We start from the raw sequence: 17411 nt of genomic DNA on the forward strand, positions 1-17411 counted from the left end.
GGAAAGGATCAGGCCGATCCTCCGAAGTCTCGCGGTTTCTCCCGGGTCTTTCCATGACTCTGCACAAGTTACACAAATTATGAGTTGATCAGGCCCACGCAATGTGGTCACATATACATTATCATAATAATACTCGACGGAGCAAACACACAAAACAGACACAACCAAACATCCTAATCATTGCAATACATACAGGCTTTTCCATTGAACCGTTGCTCTGATACAATAAAATGTAACACCCCGTGTATACTCGGAATATTATCATTACATCGTATTAAGCGGTGCTTAATTAAAAATGCAGAATATTCTTTTTCTTTTCAATTATGACGTCATTATCAATTACCATCTTGATTACTTAATCAATTTCATAAAATATCGCATGTATGTAAATTGCAACAAGACATCTACTGAAATACCTCACTATATAAATAAAGTGTGTATCTAAATCACGGTATTACATCTCGTAATCCGGACAACATCCTGATACATTATTACAACTCCAAAAGACTCAAGACATAATCAAGACATAACAATATTATGTGTCATGGATAATCCCCATGCTCACCAAATAAACATAGTAAACAACAAGTCTCAACATAAAACTCCATAAACATAAACTGAAGCTATGAGCATATAAGCAACATGCATATCCAGCATCCAATCATGGCAGCATAATAGAACAGCAATCTAACTCAGCTCTGGCCTCCTGCCGCCGGAGGTCTCAACATTACCTGACCCTGAAATAAGCATTCCCCAAATGTGGGGTGAGATCTCTAAACAAGAAATCGCAGTAAGACAAGGGGTCCTCAAGGATCTTCCACCCCAAGTTCACTTACATGTGCAATATAAGTTCTAAAAGCATTTATATCATTATCAGTTCCAAAACTATGTAGTGCAACAGATATCTATGGCATATGTGTCTATCACTATCTACTGGCCAGAGAAATGTAGGAATACGTCTATTCCCTACATGTAGTACAAGAAACACCGCTTGCACCTCACCCACAGCCTCACCCTCTTGTATGTTCTACATACTCAGGCTTACCGTATAGGTGGAACACCTCCATGCATATCAACAAGGCACTAACATACAATAGCTCAACAACATTTCCAAAACATCAAAAGCATGTAACACAGTATGCATATACCATACCCCCATGGGACATGATGGAACCACAACATGGCTAAACCGAGGACACGAAAGCTTACCTCTAAGCTAGCTATCCAATGCCACAAGCTCAAAGTCCAATCACAGCAGATCACAATCTGATATGGACTAAATATAAATCAATAAACATGTACCACATGCATACAAATTAAAGACAACGCCTTTTCATTATGTTTTATGTCTTAAAGCTTCTAACAAAGCCACAAGCCCTTAATCACATGATTTTGACTTAGTTCACTAATTACAGAAGTTCAACTTCATCAATCTAGGGTCCACAAACCCCCAATAGCCTGTTGTACACACAACACAGCTACTGTTCTGTGAAATCTCAGAATTTCCGGATATTCCTCGGGACTATATCCGGATATGTAATATCCGGATATCTCACTGTCCATATCCGAATATACAGATTCCCATATCCGGATATCCAATATCCAGATATCCCAAAACCCCATATCCGGATATCACATATCCGGATATCCAATATCCGGATATTTCACGGGCAGATATCCGGATATTTCACGACAGAATGCAGACACTGCATTTCGTGAAGATATCCTTCAAAGGTTGGGTTTTTACCGATTTTAAACACTTAAACATGCATTTCTAGGTGTGTTAAGCATTACCCAACAACAAGTTATCATCTTTTAACCTTAATATGCATTAAGCTTCCATTTTTAAGCCTTAAAACAAGTTAAAGGTTGGTGATCATACCACAACTCAAAACAGAGGATGGAGATGCTCTTGGAGCTCACCAACAGCCCCTCAACTACTGACCACACAGGGTGTGCGAAAATGGAAGACAAGCAAGGCTCTTCCTCACCAAAGGTGGCTCCTTGGACCTCCAAAAATGAAGCACAAGGTTCACTCACTCCACCAACCCAAAGTCAGCCTCCAACACTCCCTCAAGCTGACCTCCTTACTCAGAAACAGCACCACAAACCCCTTCCCAAAGGTTCTCTAACTCAGAAAAGGCCAACAATGCAGTCCCAAGGCCAACCCTCACCAAGTGTTTAAATGGAAGAACAAGCATCAAAGGTGATTACTTGATCAAGAAATGGAGAAGGAAGCCTAAGAACACTATTTCTGGTCAGCCTCCAAGAAAAGCCACGTTCAAAATTTAGGTATCTAGGGCAATGTGCCCTTAGGCATAGTATATATAGCCAAAACTCATTAAAACACACAATATTAACTTTAATTGCTACGCTTATCATTCTAATCCCAAACTTTGGATTCTTAACCTACTCAATTTTACAAGAATTATCATATTTTCCTTATAATTTTCTGAGCACCTTTCCGGTAGGCGCTTTTCAAAGCCAGTACCGGTTTCTAGCACCAGTTCTCATTATTTGGAGTTGAAACTCGTTTTACAAGTCCTACATATTATTCTAGTAATTATCATGCACTTACATTAATTTTCCGGGATACTTTTTCGGTACGCATTTATACCGACTAGCAGAACCGGTATCTGCACTTTTCTTTCGAAAAGCGACTTTCAGCATTCTTAATCACTTACCATAATTATTAAAGCCTCTTAATAATTATTATGGTCAATTATGGAATCATTTTCTATTTTTTCATAATTTATTAATTAAATACCTTAATTAACAGTGCGGGTTCTTACAAAGTACATTTATCTAAGATAGTATGCCAACTTAACTTCAATGAGGCAAGCAAAAAATGTGTAGGGTTTGGACCTTACACTTATTTGTACGCTAACAAACATTAAGAAAGAAAACAATATCTGATTTACTTAGTCTAGTAGATTTCTTACATGAACTTCGATCTCCCCATGTCAGACTCCTAACAATGATATTAACTATCAAAAGTCAATAGACATTATAAGAATCAATATTGTAAAACTCATATTACCTTTCAACATAGAAGTTGTTCTCACTAAAAAAAAGACAAATAGCATAGAGAATCTAATTATTTGTGGTACATAATACCCGCTAGATAATAAATGATCAAGGAGCTAAGCAGACTCCAAACAACTTCCTCTCCACCTCTTTCTCCCAAAGAAAAATTTTGCCTCCAAAAGAAAAAATAAATAAGACAATAGGATATGCTACAGAGAAGGTAGCCTAACAAACCACTCTGGCAAAATATTCAGGAGACCAATAGGACAAGAAAGCAATATAAATTACAGTGTGATCGATCCTAAGTCATGTAGGAATGAAAGGTTTGTACATAATTGTTAAGAAATTCTCAGATGAAAGTATTTAAGACCTCAAAATTCAAAATGTTCAAAAACATGTCTCATACAATCATTCCATATAGATAATTTTCACCATGAGGAGCATAACACCTCGCATATTTAACTATGATATTAAATGCAAGAGGGTTAGAGGGTTTAATTAGTGAAAATGTTGAGATTTGGGGTCAAAATATCCATCAGGGTTTAATATGTGGAGTTTGGATAAAAATTATGGATTGTGAAATTAGTGAATTAAAATGGATGTTTTAAGTGAGTTAAGTGACAAGTGAGACCCACTCCCACTTAAGTGAGTGGATTAAGCACATGTGAGAGAGGATTGTTTCACAAAATCAACACTATCTCTCTCCTCCCTTCTTCTCCCTCATGCAGCCCTCCACCATTCTTAGGGCATTTTGAGCTTATCAAATTCCACTTTGAGTTAGAGCCATTTTTAGGAGAAACTACAAATTACAAACTTGTTCTCCTTGAGATTGTGAGTGTGTTTCATGTTGAGTGTATCTTGTGGGGTGCATTGTGTGAAGAGTTCTTCCTCCTTGTGTATTTCGAATTTGTTGAGTAGATGAATAGCTTTGGAGCTCTCTTGGCTTGATTAATTGGCTGGAAACCTATCCTAGGATCATTTGAAGACCATTGGTCATAAGTTTCTACACTCTCTTTCAATTTTCATAGAAATCTTAAAATGGATGAATGTTTGGTTATGTGTTGATGAGTTGTGATAGTTAGGAGCATTAAATGGTATGTCTCCTTTGGAATTAAATGCTTAGAATGATGTATGATGATGATTGAACCAATAAAAATTGCAGTGATATGTAAATTTTAACTTAGTGAAATTTATGGTTGGAAAGTGTTGAAATTTATGGTGGAAGTCATTAAAATGGTGGATGGACCTTATATGTAGTTGTTGGGGAATTTAATATGGAGGTTAGAGGAACATTAAACATATTTGAATCAATGGATTTGTCTTGGACCTTGCATGTTGTCATTAATGGCTATGTAGACACATTTAAGAGAAATTGTGGTAAGGTGCCCATTGGGTATGTGGAATGGTTTGATAGTGTTGGATATAATGATGAGGTTTATTGTGGGTTGTAGAATCATTACGACTTGTGATCAAGTTGTTGATGATCATTGTTATTTGATCAATATAGGTTACCTCTCACGGACTAAATAGAAGTGGATTAAGCTTGGAGCTTACGTTGAAGAGCATTGCTTGGGGAATTGAGGTAAACTCTTGGAACTTGGGTTAATCCTCTTGTGTGTTCCACCATGCCCAAGTTGGGGGTGATGGTTGGATGTGTGCTCTTTGATAATGTGTGTAAATAATATGTTTATGTATTATTTACATGTTGATGGACATGCGTGTGGCATGTTGTGTGTTATTGTAATTGTGATCTCTGGCCAGTAGATGTGTTGGTTTGGACTTTCGTCGGTTTATGCTCCTTTGGGGAGTTCCGGTCGGGTTTTGCCATAGAGTCGTCTCTGGGAGCGGCACTAGGGTGCTCCAAACGTGGGACTTCCGCTGGATAGGTCTCCTTGGGAGCTTCAGTTGGGTTTGCCATGGAGTCTCTCAACCATGGGAGAGACGCCAAGAAGCGTCCCGAGAGAAGTTTGATGGGGTCCTTGAATGAATCCTTTAGAGGATGTTCTTGGATTGTGCCCGGTTGTGATATGATTTTGTTTGTTATACTGTTCATTATGTATCATTGCATGTACATTGAGTGAGCCACTGGGCGGAGTGACCCTTCGGTGCCATTAGTTTACTGAGATATATATGTATATCTCACCCCTCTTTGTGGCACCATTTCAGGTTCAGGCATTGGAGTTTCGGGCAAGAAGCCCACCTAGTGGTGGAGATAGATTTTGGTGCATGAGATTCATGTCATTTTTGGAAGGATTGTATATGCACATGTTAACATTCATTGTGTAGAGGACTTAGTATATGAACATGGTATTGCATGTAATTGTATTTACTATGCTTCTGTTGTTAATATGTAATCCTAAGTCTCTTGATTATTAGTTGTATTTTGAAATCCCATTGTATATGCCTCATTTTATCATTTTGGATATGGTGAGCATGGGGGATGTCCATGCCACTTGGATTATGTTTAAGAATTAGTTGTTGTAAAGAATATTTTATGGAGGTGTATGATTGATGGAAGGGTCAATGAGTTATTGAATGCATTGAGATGTGAAATAGTGAAGTGGATATTGAATGATAATTGATTAGGTAAATAATTGAAAAATTGGCAATTGTTGAAAATATAAACAAAGTGCTGGCCAATTTTCATATCTTATATGATAGAATTAGACCCCTTGGCCTTCTTGGAAGTTGTAGATCTTTCTTTTAGCTTTTCAAAAGACCAAGATTGTGTAAATTGGATTAGTATAACTCAAGTAGGTTAAATTTCCCCTGTTTTGGTGCCTACCTCCAGACCTGTGGCGCTTTTGGCGCCAAGTTGGCACTATTAGCGCCACTAATCAGTGGAAAATCGTATCCATGGCGCTGTTGGCACCGTTCCACTGCTTTCTGGCGCTATCAGCGCGGGTCAGGCGCTATCAGCGTGGGTCCCATGCAGAATCAGCACCCATTTGCTTAGAAAATTCATAACTTGAGCTACGTTGCTCCAAATTTAGCGTGGTTTGAATCCACGCGAAGCTAATGAAGAAATATATAACATAGTAAAAAATGAGAATCATTAGGGAGGTATAAAATTCATAGATTAAATATAAAGGTGAAGGCATTTAGTGTTAAACCTTGATAGAATGGGTTGTAAGCTTTGTTGGTTTATGGGAACCACTTGACAACCGCCAAATGTAAGTTGTATGGTATTAAGCTACTATATTCATAATTCTGCTATAAGTCTTGAGTTGTGTTCACAGTTAATATATTGTCTGATAAGGTTATTTTAAAAGTGCAAACAATATTAAAAAAAGAAAAAGTTTTTCCGTAATTTCAAATAATTGCTATGATTGTGACTGCGCTTAATATCATAATTGATAATAACATACTGGTACAGTAACGGGGTGTTACAAGGAGTAAATTTGAACATCAAGTGCTAGTGGAGGTTATATTGTATTTCAACAATTTAACTAATATATAGCCTGCTCCTAATAAACCTAAAAGCTGGGTAAAGAGCTTATAATGCAGGGATAGAAAAGAGCCTACTTTTCTACCCAAAAAAAGACCTTACTTGAAATATCTCACTCACTGATAAAGTGAGGTGGAGGTTTATAAAGCTATACTCATAGAGGTAAGAGGTGCATGACCTTATCTTCTTCTTCCACTGTTACTTCGTTAAACCTAAGGGGCTCAAGTTTGGAACCTGAGTTCTAACACAAAATGGCTTCTTCTATATTAGGTGTTTCTTCCATCTACCAAACCTTCTCTTTTGAACTGTATAAAAGACCAACGCCAACACCCTCCATTTCGTTGCAATTGTTGAACTACAAGTCTTGTTGCTCAACACCGTCCTCCGTGCTAAGACCCAGGACTGTGGGATTTAGTGATTTGTGTGATTTTTTTATTTTTTTAATCTAACCCGCACCGGTTAGACGAGTTTATAGGAGATGACTGCATACCCAATCCGAATGGTGACTCTAATCGATCACCCAGCCTGGGTCGGTCCGGGTTTTATTACACTGGTAGGGGCAAATTAGTGATCTCTCTGTTGTTGGTTTGTGGCTTGGTGGGTGCCATGTTGATGGCTAGTTTGGTGTCCTTGTGCATTGCCGCCTTGGTGGTTGGGTAGGGGAGGCAGCATGTTTACTGCCCGCCTTTCCTCCATTCTCCTTTTCATGTTATCAAGGTGTTGCAGAATCAGAGTCATCATGGTCCCAATGGGGTCTTCTCCCTAGTTCGTAGCACGCGAGCCTGGGTGGGTAAACAAGACAAGAGTTAGAGATGACATCATTCCCTAGTGGTTGCCACCTTGTAGATTTGGGCTTTGTATGCGCTGTTGCAAAGGTCGTTATTATTCATAGTTCTCCAGAGTGTTGCACGTGCTCACCATGGTTGGATGGAAATCAAAATTTATCATTTCTCTCCCCATAAACGATGCTAATATTGTTCAGTCCTGGTTGATTGAAGATTGATGTTGGTCTTGGGGCTAACAGTTTCTATAGAGGAGATGACTGTGGCTAGTATGAGATTATTATGCATGATGAGAGGCATAGAGCCAAAAGGCGGTGGTATGGGTTCATATTAACAATAAAGAGACTAAGGTTTCATGAGGCATACATGTGGGATAAAATTTCCCTTTTATATATAGGGGCTCCTTACCTAGAATGGATTTGAGTTAGATCATATGCTCAATGTTGAGGCCCATTTATTAGAGTTATTAAATACAAATGAGATGTAAAAGTTTCATGATCAATTATTTTTTTATATTTTTTTAAATGTGAGAACTATTTTACGTTTCTATCAATATTTAAAAGGTGTTTTTTAAAAAATAAAAAACAATATTTCCAGCACCTATGTACAAGTTTTCCTTCCGCAAAAAAAAAGTATCATCGTGAAAAAAGAAATGTATTAAGGTAACATTGTTGGGTGCATACTAAAGAAACAAACGAAAAATTCTCATGTAACTAACTGTCAGAGTTGTAGGTGAGCCGTGTTAACCTTCCCGGAAATGGGAAACAATGTCTAAAAATGGGGATCATACAAGTGAGCATTGTCAAAGAAGAATTGCAAATTTGCATTTGCAAAAGAATGTTGTTAATTGTCGAACATGCTATATAGTGTGTGTGCTATTATATGATCCTATGTAATCTACAATACATGGACAGTGGAGGTGGACAAAACATACATTGAGTACAAAGTAAAAACAATAGTTAAACCCCTATTCACTCCAAACTCGATCACCCCTGACTTAGGACTCACATCCGCCGCACCACCAGCACCCGTACCCGCATCCGCACCTGGCCCATCAGCAGCACCACTTGCGCCTGGAGCTAATACAGGCACTGTAACTGGTACAGGCGATATTACCGGCACCGGAGATACTACCGGAACTGGTGTAGTCACTGGCACTGGTGATACTACCGGCACTGGAGACTTCACCGGTACTGGTGTGATGATGGGCACCGGAGATACTACCGGAACTGGCGTGGTTACTGGCACGGGTGATATTACTGGCACTGGAGACTTAACTGGAATTGGTGTGATTACAGGCACTGGTGATACTACCGGCACCGGAGATACCACCGGAACCGGTGTTATTACTGGTACGGGTGATATTACGGGCACCGGAGACTTAACTGGAACTGGTGTGATTATAGGCACTGGTGATACTACCGGCACCGGAGATACCACTGGAACCGGTGTTATTACTGGTACGGGTGATATTACGGGCACCGGAGACTTAACTGGAACTGGTGTGATTACAGGCACTGGTGATACTACCGGCACCGGAGACTTCACTGGAACTGGTGTTATTACTGGTACGGGTGATACTACTGGAACCGGAGACTTAACCGGAACTGGTGTGATTACGGGCACTGGTGATACTATCGGCACCGGAGACTTCACCGGGACTGGTGTAATTACCGGCACCGGTGATACTACCGGCACCGGGGACTTCACAGGAACAGGTATGATTACTGGTACGGGTGATACTACCGGCACCGGAGACTTCACCGGAACTGGTGTGATTACGGGCACGGGCGAGACCACCGGAACCGGTGACTTGATCGGAATTGGTACAGGTGATATAACAGGAACCGGAGACTTTACGGGGACGACCTGAGAAGGTAATGGAGCATTGGAGGAAGGAGATTTTGCATTTCCGAGAAGAGAGGGGGGCATGATGAGGTTTCTGATTTGAAGGACTGAGATATCGTAGGGTTGTGAGACAACACCTTTGATCAAATTGGAAGGTTTGCCATTTGGATCAGAAGAGGAGACAAAGGTGACGGAGCCGGTGCCGGTGACAGTGATCCTCATGAATCCATCCATCCCATGAGCTTGGCCACTGGATTGGAAGAGTGTTGTGACGGTGATGGTCTGGTTGCCAAGTTTGCGTAATTCCTGTTCGTCGAAGTAGTCGAGGATGACGTGGAGGCTTAGCACCTTCTTGATGACGTCCATGGATTTTCCGGAGATAGGGCCCATCTCCTTGTTATCAACAGCAAGGACGGTCATTGTTGGCCTTTTGTTAATTTCGGTGGCGAGTTGGGTCTGTGTGATGTAGTTGCTTAAAGTGCTGTATTCTGGGTATTGGGATAGGAGTTTTGTGATGTCAAAACAAGTAACAGAGGGGAATAGAATGAAAAAGGAGAGCAATAATGTGGAAAGTGAGCATAAAGACACAGACATCTTGAGCTGGATTGGGATAGACATCTAGAGATCACTGCATGGGTTGGGGATGGGTTATATATATATATATGTGTGTGCTTCTGATATGAGTGAAGTAGACAAGGTCCTGGTTTGTTGAGCCTAATTTTGAGGAAGTTTACTTGGATAATAATTAGAAACGAGAGTTAATGGTCGAGCTTTCTTTACCATTACTAGGCCATTTTCAACTTTGACATTGTATACGTACGTACCTAGTTAACTGTTCTCTAAAATTAGACAGTTTTTCTTCTGCCTGTTAAACATCGATTATGCATATGCATATTTAATGCATGTATATATACCTTAAACCAAATTATGGATTTTTGGCAGCGAAATTCTATTGCCATTCATTGTACGTAAGTGGGATGGATTTGTTGGTGAATTACATAAATTTATCTATCTGTGCAGACTATACTATAAGATTCTCTTATCCAATTCGCGGGTTAATTTTTCCATCACTTACATTTTAAGAGTAGTGTTACCTGTATAATTTTCACGTATAAAAAATAAAAAAATATTTTAAAGTTTGTATGGATGCAAGGGTATATTCTTTTCTATTATCAAAACACATACAATTGGATAATTTTACGTGTTATTATTAATTGTGTGTGTGTGTGAAATTAGTTTTATTTGTTTATAGCTAAGAGTTATTCATATAACATTTTCATCTTTATGAGAAATGCATATAGTCACAATGTCAATCCTAATTTTACCAAGTATTGAGGCTAGAATGCGAATAATCTTAGTATAATATTTGATGGCATGGCTTTGAGCAGATAAGTAGATGAATTTTGAAGTGTGAACAAGACATATATAAACAATTTTGTTTATTTTTGAGTGTGGAAATAATTATTTTTTTAAACTCGACCGAGTCGAATTAAATCTATCAATTTTGTTTTTGTTTTTGTCCAAAACTACTTTACTCAATTCATGATCACCCGCCACTCAGCATGCCGGAACAGTTGAAAATCGAGAAACCCCCCAGCTTAAGTGCTAACTGCTAACTGAGCCTAGAACGGACTGCACAGTTGTTTCAACTTTTATTACAACATCCTCTGGCCGGTTTGTGTTGGGTATGGCTCATACTTTGCATGATGATGAATGTCCTAATTATCAGGGTCAGTAAAAAGGCAATTGGGTGAACCAGGGTAAACCGAGTGACTTGTAAACCGCTGTTAGGGTTTTTTAATCCTATTTATATTTTTCTTGTAAACCGAGTAACTTGTAACGAGTGACGGTGAGGAGAATATAGTACAGACAAACTGGACGTAGCCTTAATTGGATGAACCAGGGTAAATCGCTGTGTCTATTCTCTCTCTTTTTCCTTTTCCATTTTCGATTTGTGTGTTATCGATTTCCAACAGTTTGATCATCTCGAGTTGTTTTCTCTCAAAATTTGTCAATATGGGATTGTGTGAAAATATTTTATCGAATAATATGAGAAGAAAAGTTATTGACAATATTATGAGAAGTGCTGTCTCTAACTGAGCCTAGTAGGTCTCTAACTGACGTCAAAGTGATAATTAAAGTGCTGTCTGAATATTATGAGAAGAAAAGTTAATTGAATGAGAAACATATTGACGAATTAATGATGGTTTAATTGGTTCGGTTTGCATGTCTCAGAGATAACTTTGTATGCTAGTGATTTAGTTATGGTGGTATATACTTTATTAATTAAAAATCAAGTTTGATAATGATAAGAAATTGATAAGCAATTACATCCTTCTTTCTTGGCAAGCTACCTCCATACCCTCGGTGATTTCAGCTCTCAATTTTCTCCCTACATTAGTGATTATATAAGGCTGTCTCTTTCAACTCAAAGGCCTTGTATTCTGCAGTAGTCATGAGCTATTTGTAGATTTTTCCCGCTTCTTGATTGTAATGGAAGTTATATATGTTGTGGCCTACTTATTGACAATGTGAGAAAGCATTAGATCTTGTCATTTGATTTCCAGTATGCAATCTGTTTAAATTTGATGAACCCCTATGCCATTTGTTTAAATTTGATCAACCTCATTCTAGCTATGTTAATATTTATTCTTTAACTAGTTACCTTTCATCATGGTTCAGCATTTTTTTGTTTCTTTATGATTCCTTCTTTCTTCTTTAACCACAAATGCCATTTTACTTCTCTATTTGCAGACTAAAACCTTAAGGATCAGATTAATCTTTTTTTTTTTTTTAATTTCAAAACCCTGAGAAGGGCCAGACTTGTGTCCAGATTTCTTTGAGAACGTTGCATTCAGACATCATTTAGCTGTCATCTTCAATTTGTTATCGATCTTCAGGCTCCTCATTCCTCAGATGCATCACTCTAGACCACTGGCGCATTTAAACTGATAAAAAAATGCTCAAAATTTCCAAAATCCTGTTCAATAATAATGCCAGAGTCTCAAACATTTAATATGCCTTATTGGCAACTTGAACAACCCAAAATTTAGGCTTGAGAAATCCTAATCTTGAATGGAAAATAAAGTCCTAATCTAACCAAGGGGTAAGCTGTACCAGATCCAAATAACTAAAACCTAAATTCCTATTTACAAATCATAGTCCCATAATTAAAATTGTTAGAACAGAACAATCACACACACAAAATTGCAAAATAAAAAAGAGAGAAGAGAAAGAAAAAAAAAAAAACAAAAAGTTCACCCAATATGAGTTACGTCCAGTAATATTTCACTATTTTATCCTTACTACACTTGTTACAAAGCACTCTGTTTACAATAGGAATATAAGAGCCTGTTGGTGTGATGTATAAGGCCTGATAGTATAAGCTTATACTATACGTTATAATATTTTTAGTTGTTTGATGTGATCATCGTATAGTATAAGCTTATACAGATCCCTTTATACATTAAAATGATGTATAACTTAATTACGCCTTGGAGGGTAGGATTAGGCCTGATAAGAGATTGATGTATTAACCAATGCAATTCTCAATAATTAATATATTATTTTAATATTAATATATTAGAATAAAAAATAATTTTTCAATATATAATTTTTTAAAATATTGTAGATTTTTATTTTTATAAAAATTAATATATTTTTTGGACACACTGATTAAGAGATTTCTATAAAAATTAATATCATCTGATATATTTAGAAGAATTATATAAATCATTATTAAAAGGTATTTTTGTCAAAAATATTTATTTTTATTCTATATAGTATTATACAGTGCATTACCAAATATTGGATGATATTATCTTATACAGAATATTATCTTATAGAGGAAGGTTATATTTACAACCTATTTTTGTTTACAACCTTTTACAACCATAATCTTAACCCTTGATTTTCGTCAATCAACGATTATTATTTTCCCAAATTAAATTTATTAATTAATTATTAATTCGCAATAAATGATAACCGTTGATTGACGGAAATCAACAGTTAAGATTATAGTTGTAAAAGGTTGTAAATAAAAATAGGTTGTAAGTATAACCTTTCTCTATCTTATATAATATCATGCCAAATGCTGGATAGTATTAAAATTTAATTAGATTTTATACAATCAGGTCTTATATAGCTTTAGTCATAGAGGCATTTTTGGCATGTGATCGGGATGAGCAATTGGCAGCCAACTATTTACTGGAAAATGCTGGGGATTATGAGGATTAAACAACTAACGAACGATGTCTTTTTTTTTTTTTTTTTTACATTGATTTATTTTAAAATTATATTAGTCTTTATATAATAATTTTCCCCTAATTCTATAATGTCGTTTTGGGTTTGAGACAATTTTATTTGTGGTGGAAGAAACAATCTTTGTCTATTAAGTTACATTACAAACAATAATATAGTATTGGTGATTGAATTATAGAACATTTATTATTATTATTATCTGTTGGGTGACTAATGCGTAATACTATATATTATTTTAATATCTACGGTTAGAATATATTATAATATTTTGTTTGTCTTACATTGTTTTGCGGACAAAAACTGATCTGATAATTGGGTGGATAAGATTTGTAAATTGATTTAGTAATATTTTTGAGATTTGCACTATTGCTTTAGTTAAATTTTTTCCGTTACTCAAATGCAGCTTCTGTTTTAGTATTTCCACACAGAAATGCTAAATGTTGTTATCACGAAATACACTTCGAATCAAACGGGTACAGCATATGACTACAAAATCGGGTTTTGCACTTATAATGATTGGAGACCTGTTTCGTAACATTTTCCGTGTAATGCCATTCGTAGGATTACCCAAATGGAGAGGTAATCCTATCGTCTTAACATTTTCCCATTCAAAGTTTACTCCAATAAAATTATTAGTCACGACTCACGACAAACTTCTAAGTTTCAGCAACCCAAAATTGGTGGGAAACAAATTAGGAAGACAAGAACAAGCAAAAGATTTCAAATATACAATGACATTCTTGTACACTAAATTGGGAGATCTTCTACATTTACAAGATGAAGTTTGTTCAATACGTTCTCCAATGCTTGTACTGTAGTCCTGTAATGGTCATGGGATTTCTTACCTTCCTCCACGACCTTCACAATCTGTCTGTATAAATGGTCATACCTATGTACTGGGCTATTAACATCAATGCCACTGCAATTGTGATCATAAACATTGGTACGCTTCATATCTTTTCTCCATCGTGAAAGAATGTACTGAGGTGGTATCTCTTTTATGCCATTTTGGCTTAAGATAAATAAAGCATGCCTACACAAGAATCCTCTGAAATTGAACAAGCCACAAATGCAAAGGACCTCCATTTCATCTCCATTGTAATACACCTCATAATCTCTTGTATCTCTCTGATTTCCCTCAATTTCAACTTGTTCCTTCACAATGTATGTGATTAATGGCCCATCAACATTTATCTGTCTGGTGCTAAAGCAAGAGTACATTCCTTCCACTTCCCTTTCGAACATTCTTAATATTTCATTGGTGTATAACTTCGAAACCTGCAACTCAAAATTAGACCTTGACTTTGGCATAAAGCTAGAAGTTTTTGAGTCCAAATCTGCCAAAGCGTCAAGTTGTCGCTTTGTCTGTAAAGCCTGATCATATCTTTCCAAAAATTCTTTAAGGGAAGTTTGTTCATAAAGGTACCCGTCAAAGAAAAATGATACAACATCACTTGGTTGAATTGGAAACATGCCTGCCAAGAAATTTTCCTTCAGATAAACTGGAACCCACCGTTTCCGATCTTCATACAATGATTGAAGCCATTTATGGCCTCTAATTTCATTGCTTTTCATCATGTCCTCCCAATTTGCTTCAAATTCCTGAGCCCCCAGAGAGGAATAAACTGCTCTCTTCAGATCTGCATGGATTGCTTCATATTCTGGAGATGTTCCCAGTTTTTCTGGAATATTTTGCATGATATTAAATAAGCAAAAACAGTGTGTACTTCTTGGAAAAACATCAGCAACCACAGTTTGCAAGATTCCACATTGGTTGGTAATGATAACTTGTGGGGGGCGTCCTAAGATACATGTAAGCCATGCCCTGAAAAGCCATGTATATGAATCAATGGTATCACCAGCAAGCAATCCACAACCAAACAAAATGCATTGTTTATGGTGGTTTAATCCAAGGAACAGAACCAGGGGAACTTGATATTCACCTGTCAAACATGTAGTATCAATTGTGACCACATCACTAAAATAACTGTATGCTACTCTGGACTTTGCATCGGCCCAGAACAAATTCCTCAAGCATCCCCTCTCATTGATATCCGCCACATAGAAGAAGTTTGGATCTGCCAATTGCAAGTGACTACAAAAATTCAGAATCGCTTCAGCATCACCTTTCCTTAGCTTCAATTGATTGGTGTAAAGATTTTTTTCGGATTTCCCTTGATCAACATCGACACTTACATCAGCCTCAGCATCAACTATCACAGTTTGAAACATCCTAATTTTCTGAACTTGTTCAGCACCATCTAATTGCAATGTTCTTTTGTTCCCAAGAGCAACTTGCTTATGTGACTTATAAAACTTTCCACTGGTGGGGTTAATCAAGTGATTGTGGTCAAGCTCAACTTCTATAATTCTCCACCTTTTGGAGTCCATCAATCTGAACTTGATCATAGCAGGACAACCAGTTCTGGTTTCAGGTCTGGGGCGATTTGCTTCACTTCTTTTCTTGAAGCCTGCACTGCTGCAGCTAAGTTTTGCTCTGTAACGTTCCTTACTCTTGCGGTACCAGGTATTAGTTACTCTAACCCCAAATCCCTGTTCCTTAGCATAGCAATTATAGAAGTAATAAACATCCTCATAAGTCTCAAATTCCATTCCAACAGCAGGAGGAAGAGGGTTCTGTCCTTGAATGATCCCATTTTGAATGACAAATTCACTTTCACAGTCCCCTTCTTCTTCAATCTCAAATTCATCATCCTCATCTTCTACTGGCTCACTGTTGAGACAAACTTGCTCCATCCAACTAAACAATGCAATTCAAAGCCTACAAGCCAAGAGGGTCTGTGTCTCATTGCAAAATCAAATACTTAAAAACGTAAAATTCTTCCTTTCCCCACATTCAAAAACAAGACCCATTTATTCTATTTCTTAGTTTAATCTTAATAATATTTAACAACAGAAAACACTATTAACTTACCACTTTAGGATGGCGACTTTGTAGTTGGCAGTGGCAGATTTCACTTCAATAGTTCAATTCTTCTTCTTCAACCTCCTTCCAGTTCCACCTTGCTTATGCTTAGGGCTCCCATTCGAATTTGGAACCCTACTTCACTCACAGCGGACGAGGCTCATACGACGTCGTATGGGGTTTCAACCTCAAATTTTAAATATTAGCATATACATATAGAAATATTTTGGAATGTTTGGGAAAAAAAAAAGGATTGGTGATTCATGAAATTTTAATAGGTTTGAATTTGTGAAGTAAAATAAATGAAAATTCAAAATTTTACAAATTGAAACCCCATGAAAACAAAACTAATTAATTGATTAACTAACGAAATACCTAAATAAAAAGTAAAATCATACACCATTAACCATACTCGCTCGCGCATGCTATATTTTATGGAAAAAATATTTATGCAGTTAATACAGATAAATTACCTTTATTTATTCTCAAAATAACATCGTTTTGGTATTGAAATCTTAAAAAATTATAAATATAAAGACTGTTATAACCCTTAAATAAATTAAAATTACAAAAACACCATGATTTTCGCCCCAAAATAACGTCGTATTGGACTCACTGCATATAACTTATGTGCAGTAACTGCAAAAAAAGCGAATCCATATTTTATATTGTAATATATAGATAGATTACAGAAAAATATTTCCGCAGTTACTGCAAATAAGTTATCTGCATTTACTCCCAAAATGACGTTGTTTTGGTGTTAAAATATTAAAAAAAATTAATTATAAAGATTATTATAACTCTGAAATAAATTAAAATTACAAAAATATCTTATTTTCGCCGTAAAACGATGTCGTTTTGAGCTCAATGCAGATAATTTATCTGTAATGAACCCTTAAACAGCAAAATGTTTCTGTAGTTACTACATATAAGTTATCTGCATTTATTCCCAAAACAACATCGTTTTAGTGCTGAAATATTAAAAAATTATAATTATAAAGATTATTATAATCCTGAAATAAATTAAGATTACAAAAATACCTTGATTTTTGCCCCAAAACGACATCGTTTTGGGCTCAATGCAAATAACTTATCTGCATTAACGGTAGAGCAAACGAAC

At 36.7% G+C, this 17411-nt stretch overlaps 2 protein-coding genes across 2 annotated transcripts; one reads left to right on the forward strand and one right to left on the reverse strand.

The window, feature by feature from the left end:
- The first annotated feature begins 8024 nt into the window (after positions 1-8024).
- On the forward strand, positions 8025-9130 carry LOC133315507 (uncharacterized). The gene is made up of 2 exons (XM_061517144.1): positions 8025-8049; positions 8172-9130. Exons 1-2 carry the CDS (start codon positions 8025-8027, stop codon positions 9128-9130), a joined length of 984 nt encoding a protein of 327 aa, XP_061373128.1.
- A 4982-nt stretch (positions 9131-14112) lies between these two features.
- On the reverse strand, positions 14113-16417 carry LOC133315508 (protein FAR1-RELATED SEQUENCE 6-like). The gene is made up of 2 exons (XM_061517145.1): positions 16301-16417; positions 14113-16147 (listed from the first exon to the last, which is right to left on the reverse strand). Exon 2 carries the CDS (start codon positions 16120-16122, stop codon positions 14113-14115), a length of 2010 nt encoding a protein of 669 aa, XP_061373129.1. The 5' UTR covers positions 16123-16147; positions 16301-16417.
- Positions 16418-17411: the final 994 nt, after the last annotated feature.

Source organism: Gastrolobium bilobum, unplaced genomic scaffold (genome assembly GCF_033153095.1).
Source record: "Gastrolobium bilobum isolate Gb01-03AN ecotype WA unplaced genomic scaffold, APGP_CSIRO_Gbil_v1 utg2933, whole genome shotgun sequence".
Lineage (NCBI taxonomy): Eukaryota > Viridiplantae > Streptophyta > Magnoliopsida > Fabales > Fabaceae > Gastrolobium > Gastrolobium bilobum.

Coding starts and splice junctions, on each gene's coding strand:
- LOC133315507 (XM_061517144.1), top strand. CDS start 8,025: ATGTCTAAAAATGGGGATCATACAA. Junction 8,050..8,171: donor TAAAAATGGGGATCATACAA/GTGAGCATTGTC, acceptor ATACATGGACAG/TGGAGGTGGACAAAACATAC.
- LOC133315508 (XM_061517145.1), bottom strand. CDS start 16,122: ATGGAGCAAGTTTGTCTCAACAGTGAGCCAGTAGAAGATGAGGATGAT.